This window comes from Drosophila ananassae, chromosome 2L, assembly GCF_017639315.1.
Source record: "Drosophila ananassae strain 14024-0371.13 chromosome 2L, ASM1763931v2, whole genome shotgun sequence".
NCBI classification, from domain to species: domain Eukaryota; kingdom Metazoa; phylum Arthropoda; class Insecta; order Diptera; family Drosophilidae; genus Drosophila; species Drosophila ananassae.
The window spans coordinates 26,874,781-26,896,330 of NC_057927.1; the positions used below are offsets into that span (position 1 = coordinate 26,874,781).

The 21,550-nt window shown below is 45.6% G+C and overlaps 5 protein-coding genes across 7 annotated transcripts; 2 read left to right on the plus strand and 3 right to left on the minus strand.

The window, feature by feature from the left end:
- Window positions 1–142: 142 nt before the first annotated feature.
- Window positions 143–3,093, minus strand: LOC6505878 (cysteine protease ATG4D). The gene is made up of 6 exons (XM_014905344.3): window positions 2,963–3,093; window positions 1,832–2,783; window positions 1,583–1,778; window positions 1,435–1,511; window positions 615–1,090; window positions 143–555 (listed from the first exon to the last, which is right to left on the minus strand). Exons 2-6 carry the CDS (start codon window positions 2,781–2,783, stop codon window positions 250–252), a joined length of 2,007 nt encoding a protein of 668 aa, XP_014760830.1. The 5' UTR covers window positions 2,963–3,093; the 3' UTR covers window positions 143–249.
- A 168-nt stretch (window positions 3,094–3,261) lies between these two features.
- On the plus strand, window positions 3,262–5,219 carry LOC6505648 (3-hydroxyisobutyryl-CoA hydrolase, mitochondrial). Of its 3 annotated transcripts, none has more exons than XM_032449621.1 (4): window positions 3,262–3,370; window positions 3,440–4,327; window positions 4,525–4,793; window positions 5,039–5,219. In XM_032449621.1, exons 1-4 carry the CDS (start codon window positions 3,368–3,370, stop codon window positions 5,043–5,045), a joined length of 1,167 nt encoding a protein of 388 aa, XP_032305512.1. In that variant the 5' UTR covers window positions 3,262–3,367; the 3' UTR covers window positions 5,046–5,219. The 3 variants fall into 3 exon arrangements, with proteins under 3 accessions (XP_032305512.1, XP_014760742.1, XP_032305513.1); XM_032449622.2 differs by having other exon boundaries at window positions 3,282–3,370; window positions 3,443–4,327; XM_014905256.1 differs by having other exon boundaries at window positions 4,525–5,219.
- Window positions 5,094–7,617, minus strand: LOC6505877 (conserved oligomeric Golgi complex subunit 2). The gene is made up of 4 exons (XM_001964497.4): window positions 7,442–7,617; window positions 6,313–7,386; window positions 5,572–6,257; window positions 5,094–5,515 (listed from the first exon to the last, which is right to left on the minus strand). The coding sequence occupies exons 1-4, from the start codon at window positions 7,529–7,531 to the stop codon at window positions 5,239–5,241; spliced, it is 2,127 nt and encodes a 708-aa protein (XP_001964533.1). The 5' UTR covers window positions 7,532–7,617; the 3' UTR covers window positions 5,094–5,238.
- A 137-nt stretch (window positions 7,618–7,754) lies between these two features.
- Window positions 7,755–8,441, minus strand: LOC6505876 (RING finger protein narya). The gene has a single exon (XM_001964496.3). The coding sequence runs from the start codon at window positions 8,439–8,441 to the stop codon at window positions 7,755–7,757; it is 687 nt and encodes a 228-aa protein (XP_001964532.1).
- Window positions 8,442–8,614: 173 nt separating this feature from the next.
- On the plus strand, window positions 8,615–12,582 carry LOC6505649 (V-type proton ATPase subunit B). The gene is made up of 4 exons (XM_001964495.4): window positions 8,615–8,761; window positions 8,831–8,955; window positions 10,026–11,287; window positions 11,358–12,582. Exons 2-4 carry the CDS (start codon window positions 8,883–8,885, stop codon window positions 11,493–11,495), a joined length of 1,473 nt encoding a protein of 490 aa, XP_001964531.1. The 5' UTR covers window positions 8,615–8,761; window positions 8,831–8,882; the 3' UTR covers window positions 11,496–12,582.
- The last annotated feature ends 8,968 nt before the right edge of the window (window positions 12,583–21,550 follow it).

The following is a 21,550-nucleotide window of genomic DNA, read 5'->3' on the forward strand; positions in this document are numbered from 1 at the left end:
CGTGGACATCGGTAAATATTCAAGATATATGAACGGGTCTATGTACTACGGGGGTATGCGTAAAATTATAACAAAGTCTTTGTGTTTGAGATACGGGTCTGTTGGGGTTTTCTTTCCTAGGCGAGCAAGCGAGCAACGGCGGTTAGCAACTAAATCAAATAATATTGAGCAAATAACACAGCTAATAATGATCACGTAGGGAACGGGAACAGGAACGGGTACGGGAAGAAGAACGGACACGAGAACGATCTACAACAGCACAAACTCCTCGCTTTCACTGTCGTCTTGTTCAGTGTCGTCGTGTGCCTGCGGAGGCATCAGTTGGAGACCTTGTTCTTGCGCCAAGTTCGCCACCTGTTTTATGAGCGGTTTGTAGAGAGAATCGCTCATCTCATCGCGCTCGTGGTCCAAACAACGACCTCTCGAAAACGAAAACAGGGGGTAGTTCATGTCCATTTGCTCGGATTGTTGCTGCAGGGATTGAGGAGGCACCTGCTGAGATCCGGCCATCTTATCCACTGTGGCTCCCGATGCACAACGCATTGGATGCAAATACTAAAACGAGAATTTGTTCAATTATGAGGATTATGGGGAAACTGGAAAAGCTAACTCACCAGTTGAACACTCTCCATGAAGTTGTCAAAATCACTCTTTGTGGCGCAATAGAACCCGATGCAGCAGCTGGGATCCATTTTACTAGACTTGAGTTTGCGGGGCGACTTGCAATGAAACGAGTTCAGTGAGAAGTTTTCCTGATTCACATCCACCATCTCCTGGCAGTAGTGCGGGTCCAGGTGGATGAGTCTGTCCTCCTGGAAGCCAACGAAGTAGAGAGAGTGCTTGGGCTTCCCGCCGATGATCCCCAGGCAGTGCTCCGTGCTCAGGAGCAGCTTCAGACAGTGGGCATAGGCCAAGTTCAGCTTATCGCTTCCCAGCCGCAGCGGTATGAGCACAATGAGAGCCTTCCAGTGCTGCTGATGCTCTGTTTTGGACACTTCCGCCTGCGGTCGCTTCGCCTGTTGCCAAGGCACATTCGGTTTGGGGGCCGGTTCCGGAACACTGCACTGATCCTCTATATCTTGAAGGTAAACTGAAACAGGGAAACACGGTTATCACCTTAGTCGACCTTATCAAGTAATTCAGGTGAGTAATAAAAGGGGGGTCCGATTACTCACTACGGTGACGATTTGTCACGACCGCTATCTGGACTCTAAACTTAAAAGGTAATGGATGGGAATTCCTCCAAGTCTAAGTTCTAATCAGAACAGTTTTAACTTCTTCAAATAATTAATAAAGTTTGTAAAAACAAAATAACCTTCGAAAACAAAAATATTCTAATGCGCAAAAAGACAACCCGATAAGGAAAACTGGAACCACAAAGGGCTGTTATTGATTGTAAACCTAATCTTATTTTTCCTGTATGCTTCTACTTACTTGTGCAATCTTTGGCCACATAGATGCTTATATTATCAAAGTCTGCATTTTCCTGAGCGGCATGCTCTAAGGCGTGTCTGCATTCGGAAATATAAATTAATAAAGTTTTATAAAAGAGTGCGATAAAGACTCCTAATCGAATACCTACTTCAATAAATAGGAGACCGAGGCAGGACCGTACCAGTCGCCGGGCTTCTTGCCCAGATTCTCACCCAACCGAACCAGGGCGTGGATAGAGAAGGGGCTGCTCTTCGAGGAGCTGTCCCCGAACCACTTGACGATCTTTTTGTGCATGTTATCCTCGTAGGTCGAGTGCAACTGCGACTCCGAATCGTAGCGCCAAGCTAGAACGAGAATCATGTTATTTTCAATTTGGATAAAGAATTTGCGAACTCACTGCGTCCCATGAAGTGACAGATGAGTCCTTGGGCCAGCAGCATCTGGCCACTCCGCAGCATGCAGCCCCATCCGCAGTCCGAGGTGTAGTTGGAACCGTTCATCGTTGGAAACTCCCTTCTGTACGTCATCCAGATTCGACTATAAAAGTCACGCCGAAAGCCCTCGATTCCCTCTTCCCAAGGATGCTCGCCTACTTGGTTCTCCACCGCATCCATTCCTAGCTCCTGCGGCACAACAATTTCGTCAATGGTTTGCGGATTTAGAGTCGGGTACAGAGATGTGGATGTTGCTGTGGCTTGTATGCTGTCGAAGGCAGAGGTAGCATTGTCGGGCGCGGAGTCCATTTCTGTGGTGGAGCTCTCCATGCTCACTGGCGGCGTAAAGCGTCGATGGTAACATCGTCCCAGCAACCACACCGGCTGCTCCTTTGAGAAGCTTGTCTGCCGCATTTTTCCGCTCCAGCCGTACTTGACGTTGTGCCACATCGCCACCAGCTTGGACTCCATTCCTTTGGTGGGCGTTCGATTGGGGTCTTCACTGTGGGCTGGCTCCACGTGACCACAGCTGGCTCCGCTACTGTTACCGCCACTATATAGCTGACTGAAGGCATTCATGAAACGTGATGACGTCGATATTTTGCGTTGCGGCGTTGCTGTAGCAGCACTTTCCGACTTGAGGTTGAAATTCGCACCTGACATGGTCACGGGAACGGGAGCGGGTGCTGGGGATGGGGAGGGACAGGGCGTGGGAGAGGGAACACGGGGAACTGCAAAGACATTTCTCGGTATCGTCTGTATGGGAGCAGCCTGCTCCTCCTCGACGGCACCATCCTCCACAAGTGGCAAGTCCTGGGCTCCCATCCGGCTGCCTTCCACAATGGCTCCCTCGCCGGTGTCAAAGATCATCAGTTTCTCGTCGGTTAACTTCGATAGCAGGCCATCATAGTTCATCTGCTTGGGCACGAAAACAGAGGAAGCGGAAGCGGAAGATGAGCAACGACGCTTTGTTCGAAGCTTAGAAAATTTAAAGAACTGGGGCATGGCAGTGGCAGAACGAGCGTCTTGCTGGCCGTGGCCGAACTGAACTGAACTGACACTGCCGTGCGTGCTAATTACAAGTGTTTACTCACCGTTTATTTGTTGACAGATAAAGATAAAGTTAACTACACCAAAAAAATTGCTTGTTTTCCTTTTTCTTATTCGCGATAAGTGTGAGGGCTGCAGAATTTTCGAACGCAGAGATGCCAGACGTTCCAATGGTGGATCAAGAATGTTCTAAAAACTTATTTCTTTTATGAAAAGTCCAATCAACGAGAATAAACGTATTAGAAAAATTAATTTGAAAATCCTTTTGGTCTATCATTAAATGAGTTACTATTTTTTAAATAATTTTGTAATTGTTTAGTTCTGTAAACAACGGTTGGGGCCACCCTAAAATGACTTCCGGGTCTGGCAGCTTCTGGATCAGCTGGTTTCTTATTGCGCAACTCAAGTGAACTTGGAACAGTGAGAACAGACGCAAAGCACATTTAAAAATGGTAAGTAATGCTAATCAAAATACCCCAAAATGAGGCTACTTAGCAAATCAAACTAATCCGCGTGTACAGCAGAGGCCCATTCAAAGGTTCGTGTACACATTCGGTCATCGCACCTGCAGCCAATTGCCGCTAATCGGCGGAGTCTCGGTATCAACAAGAATAACAAGAGCCCCAATGGCCTTCTCAGCCCGCCAATCCTCCTCCTCCGTGCTGGCCACGGAGTCGTCCAACAAGGGTATGATCATACTCAACCGTCCTAAGGCGCTGAATGCCATCAACCTGGAGATGGTGCGAAAGATATACAAGCACCTGAAGAAATGCGAGAAGTCCAAATCTCTGCTGATAATCAAGGGCACCGGAGACAAGGCCTTCTGCGCCGGCGGGGACGTGCGTGCCCTCGTCGAGGCGGGACCCACCGATGAATCAAAGAGCTTCTTCCGGGAGGAGTACACTACCAACGCCCTGATTGGAAACTACAAGATACCTTACATTGCCATCATCGATGGAATTACCATGGGCGGTGGTGTGGGACTGAGCGTTCACGGCAAATATCGTGTGGCAACGGACCGCACTCTGTTCGCTATGCCCGAAACGGCTATCGGCCTGTTCCCGGATGTGGGCGGCTCCTACTTCCTGCCGCGCCTTCAGGGCAAACTGGGGCTCTACCTGGGGCTTACAGGCTATCGGCTAAAGGGCGGCGATGTGTTCTATTCGGGCATTGCCTCGCATTATTGCGAAAGCTGCAAGATCCCAGAACTGGAAACCGCCCTGCTCAACTGTCCAGATGCGGACGATGTGCCGGAGCTGCTGCAAAAGTTCCACTCGAAGCCGGAGAAGCCCTTCTCATTGGAACCCTTTTTGGAGCAAATCAACAAGAACTTTGCGGCGGATTCGGTGGAGGGCATTCTGGAGAATTTGCAGAACGACGGCAGCGAATGGGCGAAGAAGACCCTTGAGGTGAGCAGCCGGTAGTTTGCGGTTCAGTGATAAGAGCAGAATCAGATGTTAATTGAATGGGCCAATCAAAGATTGGCGCGCTTTTAGCGCACAATATTTGGCCTGTTCTCAGGCAATTAGCGTCTGCTTCAGCTCTGGCACGATTTCGCACAAAACTTGAGCACACTTCAATTATCACACGTTCCATGCTATTTCAGACTCTGTGCAAGATGTCGCCTACGTCAATGAAGGTCACGTTCCGCCAGCTGGAGCTCGGCTCCCAGCTATCCCTGGCCCAGTGCCTGATCATGGAGTACCGCCTGGCCGTGCGTCACCTGGAGCGCAGCGACTTCAAAGAGGGAGTGCGAGCCCTGCTCATCGACAAGGATCAGAAGCCCCAGTGGCAGCCGTCCCAGCTGTCTGAGGTCACCGAGGAGCATGTGCAATGGTTCTTCCGCAAGCTGCCCGACACCGAGGAACTTAAACTGTAACGTAGCGAGGCTGAGCTTCATTTTGCACAGACGCCTGCTCCTTTTGTTTGACCTCCGTTCTATCTTAATATCCACGCACCTTTAATGCCTTGTATATACTTTTTTGCGAGTTTTGCTTGAGTTTTGCATGGTCCCTTGCCTGCCGTTTTAAAGTATTCTCTATCTGTACTTGCACTGCATAACGGCCGGGGTTTGACAAGCACTGTCGCTAAATATCCGCAATCTCTTTTCATTCCAACAGCGACTAACTCTGGAGAGAATTCCTGGCAATCGCCCGTATTTACCAATAACGATCGTGAAATTTAATGCATTTATATATGATATAAATATTATTTACAATTCGTAGTCCTAATACAATCTGTAATTGTGCCTAAATCGATTAGAAATCGTTTAACAAAAATAAAGTGAAGTGTATATGTTTAGTGACCTCTTTGGGAAGCTCTACGCACTAGTGTCCTTTAGCTTGATGCTATCCTCCACCATATTAGTCAGTTCCACCAGTTTTTCAATCTGAGTGGCTTGGAAGTTCAGTTTTGAGAGTTCCTGCTTCCAGGAGGAGACATCTACTCGCAATTGGACACGTATCTTATCATCGTCGGACATTACGGCCGAGTTTGAAACTGGAGCAGAACCGCCACTCTTCACATTTCGTAGTCGCCGCAGGGACTCTTCGGTTTTCTGAACGGAGGTCAGAACGTCACTTACCACGGCGAAGTACCTGCAAAGTAGAAACGATTAAGAACCCAGCCTCGAACTGAACTTTAGGAATCTTACGCCTTTGTGATATGACTCGCAACCTCTGACAGGATTTGCTCCACCACTAGAGTTCCCAGCTGCGATTCATGTTGCTGCGAAAAGGTTTTCAGGGGACGAAGCATCTGATCCACATAGGCGGAACAGCGGGTGGGTACTTCCCGGTTGGTCTTCCGATACAGGCGAGGCAAGTCATTCACTTGACGCACGTTCTCCGTTTCGCACTCCCCGATCAATAGCTCCACCAGCGTTTTTTGGATGCTGGCCAAATGTGCGCTCAGGGTGTCGGCAAGAGCTCCCATCGACTTTCCCAGCACATCGCTAAAGATTTTTGTGCGCAGCTCTGTAGGCACAGTGTGGGCAATCGACCGCTGGAGATCTGGCAGATGGGCGTCCAATTTACGGATGTCTGCGTGCAGAGCAATCAGCAGTTGGTGACGCGAATAGGACTTTGCAAAACTGTCTCCCTTTGAAACAGCTATGGCATCTGTGATCCAGCGGGACAGACGCAGCACGATTTGCACATTCAGTTTGTAAAATTTGGGGAAAACCTCTGGCAGGTAAACCCCCTCCGCCCAGCAGCGCGACATTGCCTCATTTGCGGCATTAAAGGATGACAGTCTGTATGATTTTTCGTCGGGATTTGCGACGAGTGTGTCGTCCTGCAGGACAGGTTCCAACTTTCCCTCAAATTTTCCAGCGATTTCCTAGAAGATAAATAAGTTTAAAAAATATATTTAACATGTTCAGTGATTTAGATACCTGGAAGCATATTTGAAAGTATACGGGAAGGTTCCAGCGCGCTTCAAAACTCTTTGTTTGCTTGTGCTGACGATAGTAAGTCACTGCCTTTTCTCCGCTGCTTGCCAGGATCTCCTCTATCTTTCCGAGAAAGTCGCGAGTGCATTTGTATTTCACATAGAACACCTCCGAGTTTCCAGGTGCAAATATGGAATTCATATGCAGCTCGAGTCGTGTTTCCACATCAGACCAGTAGCTGTTCACCACAAAATTGAATCCGGGAAACTTATCCGAGTAGAGAGTGAGCCGGAGCAGGTCCGTCATGTGCAGGGATATGAAATTTAGTATCTTGCTGTAAATGCCGGCCAAGCCCTGTGGCGAGTTCTGCAGCTGCTGCTCCCCAATCACACTGCTCATATACGGGGCCACCACGTCCTCGCGGAAAGCTATTTCTGCCTGGGAACACGCATTAAGGGTTATATAGACCCGCAAGCAGCGCTCCAGGTGCTCCGCATTCGAGTTGCGGGCGTGGCCCAACGCTTCGTTGAAGAACCGTCGCAAATGCTGATGCAGCTGTCTTTCCAGGTGCTTGATTTTCGATTCCTGTTCGGCATTAAGATGCTGGGAGCAGTGCTTCTCATGGAACTTTAGCTGAATTAGATCCAAAGCAGCACGCTCCAAGTCAACAGCTTCAATCGTTTTCTGTTCGTCGCTCAGTTTTCGGTCAATAAGATCCTGCAGCTTGCTGGTCGTCTCGTACACTCTTTTGAGGCTTTGCAGGCTGCGCTTGAACTCCCGCAGCCGTCGCTTCTCCTCCAGCTGGGCCCGCAGATCCGCCACGTTCTCGTCAATCAGGCTGTGGATGCTCTCGATGTCGGTACGGAATTGCTCCAGTGGGCGCTGTATCGTTTCTATGGACTGGTCCAACCCAACCAGATTAGCGCTCAGATTCACAAAGTCCGCGTAATCCTCATTAATCAGGTCGATCATCGCCGCCCGCAATCCCTTTAGGTAGAGCCCCAGGTTGTCCCGCAGCTGCTCCAGACTGGGAGCATTGCGATTCTTGTGTAGGAATTCGTCCACCGAAAAATTTGCCTGTTTGAAGAAAGCGAGATAAGTGAGGCATAATTTTCTTTACAAGATTTCTCACCTTCATGAACTCATTCTTGTCAAAGCACAACTTTTCGGCGGTGCTGGTGGAGCCAGGTAGGTGAACCGGCTTGATGGCGGTGTCATGCATTGCTGAGGTCGTCAATTAAATTTAATAACAATATTTACGTACTGTGCCACGAACAATATTTGCTATTTGAATAGTGTGACCAAATTCTAAAAATGAGGAATAGTTTGCTATCGCATATCCTACACTCAAAAAAAAAAAGAAGTAAAACCAAATTGCTTTTAAAAATCACGACACAGATAAAAGTACTTTAATTGAATAAATTACATTCTTTAAAAAAATTCATTTAAAAATTCAAGTCTTCATGGTCTATGCTAGGAGTTCGAGGTCTAACGATAGTAAGAGGCGATTCCCTTCCGTTTTTCTTATAAGCCAATTTCATCTCCATATCCAGATCGAAGGTGTCCTGCGTGTTTTCTGACTCGTTGCTATCCGAAGAGCTGTCGGTAGGGGGAGTGGTGGGACGGTCTTCCAAATCGTCTAAGCTGAAAAAGGAGTCCTCTGCAATCGATCGCTCTAAATCCGCAGTAACCTGCTCATAGTATGCATTGTAGTTGCGGATGTGTTCCAGGCGACCTTTCTCCAGCGTTATTTGGTCCTTGAACTGAGCTTCCATTTTGTGGTAGGCTGCATGTTGCCGTTGCATCTCCTCGAACTTTTTTATGGTCAGTAGAAACCCTCGGTCATCTGATGCTCGCTGATCGGCCTGGAACTTGCAGATACTTCTATATAAATTAAGGAACCGCTTAGGATCCTCGAAGTAGTTAGCCACGTTAGTGGGCATGTCCTGGGTTAGGAGGACTCCACGGAAGGGCTGCTCACACACCGCGCACTTTTTGTCCGGAGCAGTTTCGTTCAGGCAGAAGTTGCACAGAATGTGGTGGCAACGAGACAGATAAAATGGCACTGTGCTTTCTGCATCTGGTCTCTGGTAGCACTTGTTGCAGTGCACGCGAAACATAACAGATTCCATTCTTGTTTATTATTTTTCCCGGCAGAAAAACAACTTGTATTTTTGTATTTTTAAAAGGAGTTGCCATACTCTTCGAAAAACCTGCCAACTTTAGAAGAGTGACCATATTTACATAAGAAAATACCGTTCGACTATAAAAATACCAAAAACTTTGGAAAAATCCCTGTCGCCTGTGTCATGTGACGGCACGTGACGTCACAACCAGCTCCACTCGAGCCCCACTGTTTTTTTTGCAGCCCCAGCGATTTTTCCTCGCACTCTCAACGACTTCGCAGGCCAAATTTGCGTGTGTCGCCAGTACTGTTCGTAGTCGAAAAATTGTACGTGTGGTTGTCGCAACGCAAACTGTAAAGAATTTAGACTGACGTTCGTTTTTCGTCCAATTGCAGCTCGAAATTTGCCGTGGTTTTTCAAGGTAGAGAGGCGTAAAAAAAATTCAGAATGAACGCCCAGCAAGCTCAGCGGGAACATGTCCTCGCCGTCTCCCGGGACTTTATCTCCCAGCCTCGCCTGAGTGAGTATCTCCACGCTACGAATTATCAAATAAAAGTTCCATTTAATCGAGTGAAAAAATGCAAAGATGCCCCGTAACGAAAGTCTCGGGGTCCGCCATGTTTTAAGAATCTGGGTGTGAGGCGGAATACAGAAAAATCAATAAAACCTCCCAGAACCACAAAAACAAGAAAAAATTCCCTTGAAGGCATGGTATCAGTGCACATAAATGCAGTTTAGTGATATATAGAGGATCGTAAGACTATATAGTGACAGTGGGGAGCACCCCCTCATTAACCAGTTAGTGATTGAAAATTTTCATCGTCACATGACCGCTACTCTCTCAGCTGTTTGCTTTTGCTTTTGCCATTCACACAGTTCGAGGCACCTGACTGCGAACGGGGTGGGTGGCGATGGGCGATAACTGTATAGAGGTCGGCAATTTAACTATTTTTTATCCAAAAACAAGATTAATAATTCTAAAAATATGTGCATAAAATAGACTAAATGATTTATTATTATTCACTATAAAAACTAAGGGTTTTTTACATGACTCCACTGAGAAAAGAAAAAGTTAGCAGTAGAAATAGTAATGTAATTTTGGGTCCCATGGTAGTTGCATAAAAAGATGATGGAAAAATTGCAGTGGGAGTGATTTGTGTTTGTCATGTGTGTATTTTTCATATTCTTTTTATTGCTATCTACCGCCAATAAGATTCCCTTTTGCATTCCCTTTATTGTTATCTATTTCTTATTGGATTCCCGTTGCTTCTCGTGGCTGGGGCCAAGTCGGAGAGTCAGCTGACATAATTTGCCCCGCTCCCCCGCGCACCCACCCATGCTTCTTCTCCTCCGACAGTTGCTTTCTTATCAACTTCTTACTTTCATGTGAGCGTTGCGCGACTAGTGTTTTTGTTGTAATGAAAGGGTGTAAAAAAAAAATAATATCATCCTTAGGATTTGATTTCTAATTCAAAAATATTAATTTTACATTTTAGAGAATATTTTAAAGTTTTATAAAATTAATGACCTTTAATTAATTTATTAATTTTCCCCTAATAATACCCTTTCCATTTTAAATATCGCCTGCAGCCTACAAAACTGTGTCCGGTGTCAACGGACCTCTGGTCATCCTCGATGAGGTCAAGTTCCCCAAGTTCGCCGAGATCGTCCAGCTGCGTCTGGCCGATGGAACCGTGCGCTCTGGCCAGGTTCTTGAGGTGAGCGGCTCCAAGGCTGTCGTCCAGGTGTTCGAGGGCACCTCTGGCATTGATGCCAAGAACACGCTCTGCGAGTTCACCGGCGATATTCTGCGCACCCCCGTGTCCGAGGACATGTTGGGCCGTGTGTTCAACGGCTCCGGAAAGCCCATCGACAAGGGACCCCCAATTCTCGCCGAGGACTTCTTGGACATCCAGGGCCAGCCCATCAACCCCTGGTCCCGTATTTACCCCGAGGAAATGATCCAAACCGGTATCTCGGCCATTGATGTGATGAACTCCATTGCCCGTGGTCAGAAGATCCCCATCTTCTCCGCCGCTGGTCTGCCCCACAACGAAATCGCTGCCCAGATCTGTCGTCAGGCCGGTCTCGTCAAGCTGCCCGGAAAGTCGGTGCTGGATGACCACACCGACAACTTCGCCATCGTGTTCGCTGCTATGGGTGTCAACATGGAGACTGCTCGTTTCTTCAAGCAGGATTTCGAGGAGAACGGTTCCATGGAGAACGTGTGCCTGTTCTTGAACTTGGCCAACGATCCAACCATCGAGCGTATCATTACTCCGCGTCTGGCTCTGACCGCCGCCGAGTTCTTGGCCTACCAGTGCGAGAAGCACGTGCTGGTCATCCTTACCGACATGTCCTCCTACGCCGAGGCCCTGCGTGAGGTGTCCGCTGCCCGTGAGGAGGTGCCCGGCCGACGTGGTTTCCCCGGTTACATGTACACCGATTTGGCCACCATCTACGAGCGTGCCGGTCGTGTGGAGGGTCGCAACGGCTCCATCACCCAGATCCCCATTCTGACTATGCCCAACGACGATATTACCCATCCCATTCCCGATTTGACCGGTTATATTACCGAGGGTCAGATCTACGTCGATCGTCAGCTGCACAACAGACAGATCTATCCCCCAGTCAACGTGCTGCCATCGCTGTCTCGTCTGATGAAGTCCGCCATTGGCGAGGGCATGACCCGCAAGGATCACTCTGATGTGTCCAACCAGCTGTACGCTTGCTACGCCATCGGCAAGGACGTGCAGGCCATGAAGGCTGTGGTGGGTGAGGAGGCTCTGACGCCCGATGATCTTCTGTACTTGGAGTTCTTGACCAAGTTCGAGAAGAACTTCATCTCGCAGGTGGGTTGAACATAAAGTTTGCATTTCCCGAGTGTCACTATATAATCTTGAATTTACTTTCATTTCACAGGGTAACTACGAGAACCGCACTGTCTTTGAATCCCTGGACATCGGCTGGCAGCTGCTGCGTATCTTCCCCAAGGAGATGCTGAAGCGTATTCCGGCCTCCATCCTGGCCGAATTCTACCCTAGGGACTCGCGCCATTAGATCCTGTTTATTGTTTTGTTTTTGATTTTTGTCCAAAATTTTGTTTCATTCATAATTTAAGCTGGCGGCGGCGCATCGTGCGGCGCGTCACCACCACCTGCAATATCCGCTGTGTATGCGTCTATATATACATAAACCACAATACAAACACAAAATATCTTACCTGCGTCGAGATCCTGGATTTGTGTATCGCAGGGCCCGCCACGTAGCATAAAAGGAAAAATACCTAGTTGAATATTGTCCAAGCGAGCAAACCTACTCTAATTAATGTGCGTGTTTTAGTATTGAAATCGTGGTCAGATTACCGTCTTGCAATTGTACATAAATTGAATTGCTTCTTAATTGTCGTATTGTCGTTAATTATTCCCGCCAACACACTGTCCTTTAATTTCATTTTGTTAAAGTTTACAATTTTTGTTAGGTTTTAAGTGTGAGCTCTTTGAATTGTTTATAAATTATCTATCTAATCATTTTCGCATAAAGAATCGTAGCATTCCAACAAAAAATTAATCAATTGCCTCTTTGTGTTTGCTCTCCCCCGATCCCCAGATCCCCCGATCCCCCGATCGTTTATTTTTCGTTTGTTCTTACGTTAGACGTTACACCAGTTCGCACAAGTATTACAACTCCCCTACAAAGCCCCTGTTTTCCGTTTTCCCCATGTCCCTGCACCGATCCTTGTGAACAATTTGTACAGCAACTCAACTAAACAGTGGAATATTAAGTGCAAAATCAATGCTTTAACAAACATTTTTAAAACGATAGATGAAAGAAGAACCTAAAAAGTATAAAGATCTATAATTGTTTCCCTTGTCTCTAAATTAATGGATATTACACAAAGTTGCATAATTAATATATATATTTGTTTGTTGTCTCTGGTCACAAGAGTGAGAGGGGCTCCATGTTCTATGATATGATGCGGCCCAATCATTTCAGCAACGACAACTTAATTATCATGAACACAGTATAACAATAAACGTTGAACTAATGTGTATTTAATGAAAGTAAATAGTTCATGTATATGTATGTATAAATTATAGAACATTTAAATGATGAATAAACTACACACCAAATCATGTTAAATCAATCTTTAAAGTTCTTTTTATTTCTCGAGTTTTAAAAAATAAAGTATGATTAAAAAAAAATTGTCATTATTCTTATTGGATTTCCAAGTCATGAGTTACTTCAATTTCATATTTAAGTTGTCGTTGAACATGTTTGGTGGTTTTAAAACTAAAAGCTTTGCCTTTTAGTACATTTGTTTTTTTTTGCAAAGAGCTTTTGTTCACAGTAGTTACTTTTGCACAGTGGTTAAAAGCTTCACATTTTGGGGTGGAATTGTATGGCAATATTAACAGGTCACACCTGTGGAAAAGTCTAAAATAAATAATAACCATAAATAACGATAATATATATATTTTAATTATGGACGTAAGTATGAAAGTTTAAAGATATGGTCAAAATTTGGCATGGATTTTATGCGAGTTGTTGGAGTTATACTGCTGGCCGTTTTAGAAAAAAGTGTATCGATTAAAACGTCTATATCTTTAATAATATTCTTCGAAAGATATTTTAAATTGTAAAATTTTGTTAATAATAGTTAAAGATTTTTCTGGGATATTTCCGGGATGGGAGAAAATCAGCGGAATGTGACGATTAATTTAAAAGCACAAACTCTTAGGTCACAGTACAATAATCTAGTTTTCGGTATATGGAAGTAAGGTTCAAGAATAATTGTTATTATACCCTTGCAGAGGGTATTATAATTTTGGTCAAAAGTGTGCAACGCAGTGAAGGAGACATCTCCGACCCTATAAAGTATATATATTCTTGATCAGGATCACCTCCTGAGTCGATATGAGCATGTCCGTCTGTCCGTCTGTCCGTTTCTACGCAAACTAGTCTCTCAGTTTTAAAGCTATCGAGTTGAAACTTTGCACACACCCTTCTTTCCTTTGCAGGCAGTATATAAGTCGGAACGGCCGGGATCGGTCGACTATATCCTATAGCTGCCATATAACTGATTGATCGGAAATGCCATAACTTTGGTGTTTTTTAAGTTAGAGGGTTGGGACTTTCCACACATGTTATATTTGATAATATCTTGTGTACAAAATTTCATAAGGATCGGCCGACTATATCCTATAGCTGTCATAGAACGATCGAAATTGGCATAACTTTGGTGTTTTTTAAGTTAGAAAGATGGGATTTGGTACAGATTCTATTTTGGGAAAAATAATTCAATATGCCAAATTTCATAAGGATCGGCCGACTATATACGATCCGCTACATATCTAATAATTTAAGATGCGTGGCGCCACCTAGCGGACTGCGACTGAACTGCAAGGGTATATCAACTTCGGCTCCGCCCGAAGTTAGCTTTCCTTTCTTGTTTTTATTTAATTTACTCCTTAAGAGTTTATACGGGTTATGGAATTAAATGGATAGAAGATAGATCTAAAATGTATAAAATTTAAATTTGGCCTCCTACCTCCTCATTTCTTAGTTAAACCCCAATTTTATTTTTTTTACGTTTAAGCTTCTTGAAAAAATTGATTGATTTTCTCAAATATATTAAATCTGAATTTATTGGAACACTGGTCTTCGTGGCAAATTAGGGCGCTTTTGCATTCACCAACAGCTGGGCCGCGCTTATTAGAGGAAAGTGGGCACTTCACTGGACCAACTGGCGGGTTCAAAGTGATTCCAATAGGTGCTTGTAGGCGTCACCAAAAGCCACCTAACAACGCCCACCACTTAAGGGACCTGGGACAAGCTCATCTTTGGCCGCTGCCTTGGACAAGTTTGCCATTGACTTTGCAAATTTATGCAATTATGCTAAAGTTTTTAATGAGTTCTAAATGAAGTTAAAAATTCGGTTGACGCTGGCGGTTGATGGTGTAAAATACACCCACTGGCTGGCTATCTGGGGCGGGAGAGCAAACAAAACTTTTCCTGCATCCCCTGAAACAACAAAAATGGCCAGACCGAAACTTTTAGCCAATTGTTTGGACCTCTTTGGGTTTCTTCACAGTTTTCATTTTCATTATACTTGGTTTTTTCTTCCCCCTATTTTTATTTAATTTTTTTTTTGGTTTAATTTCTGTAATCAAACCGACGCTCGGCTGACTGGCTTTCGTTGAAAAATGGCTAGCGGCTAAGCTCGCTGCAATTTAAGAAGCTTAGGTTGGAAAACGGAATGCAGAAACAGAGACAGGCAAAAGACAAGGGGCGTGGCAAGGCTATCTGGGACAATTGGCCGCCCACTGCGCAAAGGATTCTTATCTGTTTCCTAGACTGCAGCACAGCGGGCTTATGACAAGGCTACTGATGGGCCATGTCAGAGGCACTGGCTCAAGTGGGGCGAACGAAAATAAAGGTTGGGTGGATAGGACTCAACCCGGTGCAGGCTCATTTCGAGACGTTTGTCTGGGCGTCATTAGGACGTCCGGTCGGCTCGTCAAAGTTCACGGTCAATGCAAGTCGGCCGTCCTTCCCAGTCCCCTCCGTTTTCCCAGAGCCTCGTTTCCGCTCGATTTATGCGGCAGCCCCAAAGCCCAAAACACTCAGCCAGCTGGCAGGGTCCCAAGATGTCGCCTTTGCGGCCAGGATGCGGTTGTGGCCATAAAATCGGTGCGATTAATGAACTCACGCAACGGATTTGCAAAGCGTTTCAATGTGGCTTTTAATGAGCCCTCAGATACACGTCAATATGGGTATTCAAATGAAAAATTTAATAATATCCGTATGTGTTTTTAACGGATAAGAGTTTCAGAATCCCTAGGGAGCATACATTTTAAAGACTCCTTACTCCTTGTTTAATGACCTATGAAAGCCTTTTAAAGTCTTCTTGCACACTTTTCTTTCAGTGTCGCTCCTGAACTTGGAGTGTCGGAAACCATGAAGCCAGCAATCAGTCGCAATGCCAAGGACTCGTTCCTTCCGCGACCTGTGCGCTCAGCTTTGGGATTAAATGCGTGTGTAAATATGTGGAATTCATAAGCGTCTTCTCCGGCCCGGGTTTATAATTAATGTGCCCTTGTGGCGCCGAAAATGCGGCATCTAAATCATCTAATTAACTCATTAGCCGTGAGTGCCAAACTCCGGCTTCGCTTCCTGCTGTATCGACTACCAATACTCCTGCTCCTGATTCATACTGGAGAAAATTGATGGGCTCAGGGGTTGCCGTGGACACGGAGTCCACACCTTCCGGCCGAGTGGCAACCGATTTAACACTTTTGGCAAAGGTCCAGGACCCCCATGTGTCAAGTGACTGTCACCCAGGTCGATCCGGGTCCGGCGTCCGGACTGCTCGCTCGTGCGTCTCATTCGATACAGTTCGGCTGACAAAGAGTCAAAGAATGAGATTCCGCCGGACAGACGGACAATCGAACCGACACCCTCCTGTCGCCCTGCTCCTTATTTGAAATAGTTGGCCAAAACAGAGTCCGTCCGTCCCCATCCCGAAAAGCGTTTCCATAATTTGTGTGCCAGGGATTTGTGCATGGCTCGGATTTGGGACAGCTTAACTAAATAAATCACACAAAGGAGCTGGCCGAGAAAAGCCCACAAACTTGTCTGGCCTGACCCCGGGGCGATATTTTATAAAATGTCCATTGCCCAGTGGCGGACGCCTCTTCGGGGCAGCCCTGTTGTTGTGTATTAAATATTAAACAAATCGCCACCGACTGCCGAAAGCAGTTTGATGGGGCTGCCCGGCAGGATATTTATCCTGCTGCTAGTTAAGCCCGGATAGCAGATAATTCGATGCGTCACGGCTGGGAAGCGGCGGAATCTGGAAAATTGGACCGGCGACTAGTTCTGCCGCATAAGCATAAAAACAAATGGAGGGCATGTCCTTCTCTTTCTTCCCCTACCCAATCCCCTTCCTCTCAAGAAAAACACTGCCTGACATTTAATGCCTCAGTGGGTGAAGCCTAATACTCCGGCCTCCCCCGCCAAATCCGACTTCTTTTCGCTTTTCCTCCGAATCAGATTTCCGTCTTCGAACTCTGCGCCTAATTGTAGTTTGATTTTCAGGCGTATCGAATGCTCTGGCATGGGAATGGGAATGGACAAACTTCTGGGAACAAACCAATCCGAAACTATGCCAATTGTTGATGTCCCATGGCATTTAATGGCATGCCCAGATTACCGGATCCCGAACGTGCTCCAATATCAAAGCGGACGGACGAGATCGATATTAACAGACATCAGGCAGCAGGACACCTACTAATTGCGACCCTTTTGCTTATCATTCATCGTATCCTGGCACGGACACAAAAAAGGGTTGCCTGATAAGCCGCCTCATAAGAAGGAAAAGGATCCGCCTAGGTATTAACTTGGCCTTTAAAGCCCCGCATTTGTTTGGCTAATCACGGCTCGTGCCCTACTTTGTCGGAAGGCGCTCAATTCAATTACCAGGTTGAAAGTATATTAAAATGGAAAAAAGCACTGGATGCCCAAGGCAAACAATCGCAAAAGTTCGTAAAAAATAAGTACAAATAGCCAACCCAGAATACGTGTACAGTTCATGAATATTTATTTAACAATTTTGTTTTCCATTTGCTGTCCGGGGCTTTGGGGTGTATGCGTAGCGGATTGTCACGTCAATCAGGATCTCTGTTTTTTCTGTTCCAACTGCTCTCCGCTCAGGACATGCAATTTTTGGCTTTTGTCCTGAACCATGTCGCACTCGTTTTGTCATTTGGCCTTTGTTTTGCCTATAATGTGCTTGTTTTTTGCCTGGACATGTTTCGGCTGTTTCTGTTTCAGATTCAGAATCATTTTCCGCCCAGCCCCATGCGGCGTATACGTGATGTGTGCAGAGTGCAGACTGAAGAGTGCCGCGTCCCGAATGCGACTGCCAGAGCAGGCTAAATGCATTTCGGTAGTTGCAATTGAGTTTTCAACGCCTGCATCGCTTACAGTTGCCCCAATGACCCACTGACAGTTTGATTGTGTGCTGCAAATGGAAACTGGCTGGGGTTTCCGGGAAAACACAGCGCACTTTAGATGAGTGCAGTGAACAAAATATCGACAGCTACCGATGTTTTTCAGTGGGAAGGTAAAGGCAAAGGTTTTCCTTAAATATTTACAAAGGAGCCCCACAAACCACATGAACCTCTTCGAGCTATTGAAACCGATTCCTGCCAAAAACAGAATGGCGAGTGATTTCTGATCGTTTTCTTAAGAGCTTCTTGGGCATTGCACACAGAAGCTCTATCTAGAAGCTTAAGAAATTTATGTAGTGAAACAGACATGAAACAGACTGGTACAGATATTCATTAATATTTTATAAAAATATAAATATAATCTGCAAAAAATAACTATAGCTTTAGTTTTCAATAGAATAAATTGAGCTAGATTTTGGTAAAGCATTGCATTCTATATTATTATTTGATATTATTTCTCATTGTGTGAGAAAAGACAAAAAAAGTGAAAAACATGGTTTACTATTCGCGACTTTCTTCGACAGTTTCCGAATTAAATCCTTTTCGGCCCCAAAGAGTTGTGGCAATCGAAGGGGGAAATCAAAGCGAGAGTGGAGACGCCCCCGCTCATAAAGTAGATTAAGTGCTCGTTCAAAAACACGCAGTCGAGCTTGGCAAATTACCATAATTTGGATTGCCAAGTTACTTTGCACCCACACATCCACACATAGACACACCCTTGAGAGGCAGACTGCAGGAGGCTGCAAAGGGGCGTCTTCTCGGTCGGAAGGGTACATCAAATTGCAAATTGCGCGTACTAACTTGCAACATAAACTCGTTTATGCGACAGTCCGCCGGGGGAGTGAGGAGTGAGAGCCCTGCCACGTATTTCCTCACATGTGTGCCGAAGAGCAGCCATTTTCATATACAACAATATTTTACGAACGCCCCCATAAGTGCGCTGTGCTCTTGCTTAGCTGACTTTGCCATCTTGGCTGACTCGGCCGAGTTGGCTGCTGACTGGCTTGACTTGGCCCGGTAAGGGGCTCGATGCAGCGCGTTCTCTATACATATCTGCATATTGGCAGTGGCAAGAATGTATGCAAATTGCAGTTACATGTCGAAAATTTGCATTCGCCGCGCACTGTTATGAATAAATCACGTTCATAATGCATTTGATACACAGGAGAAATCGATGCTGTCGAGGCACTCGCTCATCCGCATCTCCAGCCGCTTCCGATTCTGCATCCACAAGATTCCCGGATACGGAAGATGCGGAGATGCCATATGGCAACCACGCCTTCCATTAAACATATTAAATAATCGGAAGAAAAAAAATGTATATATATAAATATGAAAGGTGCGCGAGTTGAAATTACTTCCGCGACAGCAGCGGAAACGGAAGTTGCCGGCATTGGGGATTTTTCCATCACTCTCTTTCATTGAAATTTCAATAGGTTAATATAAATTGCAAATTACATTAAACAGATTATAGAACACTCAGATAGACAGCGGAGGCTTCTTCGCCAGGACTCAGGCACCAGGCACGAGGCACGAGGCACCCGGCACCAGGCTGTCTCCTCGCGAAGTGGCATTCCCCCGGACTCCTCCGTCGGCACAAGTGTTGTTAATTATTTGTCACTTAAGAGCACGACACATGCGGCGACAGCAACAGCAATAAGAACAGCAGTAGAAACAACAACAACGAGGTGCTCGCATTAATAAAACATTAAATTCATTAAGTATGCACATAAATACATAAATGAAAACCAGGCGCCAATGGAAACGTTCACGTGGGAGCGAGTAGCTCCCCGGAATCCCTGAGCCTGTGGGCTCGTAAAAGCGGCCTGGCGGCTTTAATGGCTGGCTATTGGCATATTTATGAAGCCTTCCCTTATTTATTGTTTTATATTTTCACATTTCCTTGCTTTTTTTATTTTTGAAGTCCTGCCAGAGTGCCCAGCAATGATCCTTTTCCTATTGTTTGCCAGGTCCTCTTTTATTTCCCTTTTTATTTTCGGCGGGCTTTCTTTTTTCGTTCTGTTCCCAAGCCAAGCAATAAAGACATTTTTTCACCGGGCCGTATAAATGTCCAAGTTAGTCAAACATCCTGGTGAACCCTTCTTCCTTCTTCTTGCCCTCTCCCTTGAACAATTGCGGGTCTGACAGCGGCCTTCAAAGGCCGCGTGCTGCATGAAATATGTCGCCACTCAACCGGGTCCGCCAATGGTCAGGACTTTGGTTTGCACTACAAAAAAAAATGGCTAAATTCTTAGTTGCAAAAAGGATTAAGGGTATTTTAATTCAAACATCTTTAAACATACGCAGCTACTAACTAACTAATACCTTTTATTATAGAGAGACTTTAATTCAAGACTTTGCAGACCAATACCTTTAACTTCCTGAACTTATATTCCTCATACGCAGTGTGGGACTTTATACTTCTGGATAAAATAGATAAAATTAATTTAGAAAACTTTTACTCAAGTCCCTTTAAGATTCCTATATTTATTATATATAATTTTTGTACACTAATATAACTCATACGCCATGTGGAACAATTTCTTAGAATTCCGTATAAGCCTATTTTTTTGGGTGTGCCCCATTTTCACTCCAGTTTCCATCATTCATACGGCGAGTTAACTGGGAAATTGATTTGCAGCCTGGCCTGGTTCTCCGCCATTTACATTTTGCATTAAACGCAGGCCTGCTCCGTTCGAGTGTCCTGCGAGCCCAGGACGTGCGTTAATGATGTCGGCGGCTGGGGCATGCCACACTTCCGCACCCGGGCCTTTGCATCCCACTCCCCGGTCGCTAGGAGAGCAGGGATCTGATTTATTATTGGCATGCTGCTTTTTCCCACACCGCCGCAATTTCATTTCGACTTGAGGGCGTCAAGTGGCACTGCCTCCCGCTACTCTGCCACTTTCCCTTTTTTCTGTGTTTTTCGGCCAACCTTTTTTCTTGTTCTTTTGCGTTATTTATATTTTGCTTTCGCTTTGTCTTTGCGCTTTATTCTACTCCGGAGTCCGGGCCCAGTTTCAGGCCAACTCGGAACAGCATTTGGCCAAGTTTCTGTTTTGCTTTCGCATTTTGTTTCGAGCCCCGGCACTTGCTACTTGGAATTTGGCCGGCGCGCCGTTAGTCCCTTGGCAGCTTCTCGTTTATTGTGTGTTGTGTGTGTGTGTGTGTGTGGGGTGTGTGTTGTGCGCTTGTTTGCCGAAAAGCGGTTTATTTATTTATTTATGTTTCGCTGGGACCAAAAAACCAAACCAGACCGAAACACAATAAAGGGCACAGGAAAGTACTTTTATTTTCGCATTTAGTACGCAGTCAAAGTCGGAGAGGGGAGTGGAGGAGGAGGAGGAGGGCTCCTTGAGGAGTCTAAACTTGACTCTTAACTCTTTACGTGGCTGTTGGCCGGTTGTTGGGATGACTGCCGCAAATTAAGATAAATATCTGCCTCTCAGCCTGATTTATTTCTGTATATATTTTTTGCTGTGTTCCGTTTTTGGGACGAAAAAATCGAAAAGTTTTCGTTTGGCACAAGTAACTTTTATCATTATGACAATAGATATTTCTGACATTTCTGCTAATGGAGGCCTCAAGGACTCCTGGCGGCTCCTCTCAGGCACGTTCGAGGTAGCAGAGCAATTAGTTCAATTGTCATTTTGGCACCAAGTGGCAGCAGAGGCGGGAGAGGCAGGAGCTGCCGGGGAAGCAGATGCGGAGGCGGCGGCAAGTTCTTCTACCAAATGCTGCCAATTTCATTAACTGTTGTACGGCGTCAAAGTTTTCCGACGAAAACTTTCTCGTTTCTCTGAGAAATGGCATGAGTTTTTCCCCGAAAACTGGCAACCCATATTGATGGCAGTTTAATGCTGATTGGACGGGATTGGCACTGGGATTGTGGAGCTGGGGAGCGTGTGCAGCTGGGGATTATCATTATTATTAAAAATACAAAAAATATGGCAGCATACACATTAAAGTCCTGCGGTGTTTGCCCATTTTAATCTCGTTCGCAATTTAATTGAATTTCGAATTTAACCACAAATGCGCAATTAATTGAAATGTCTCCAAAGCTGAGAAGCGTGCCACGGGGTTGCCAGGGGCTGCCGGGTC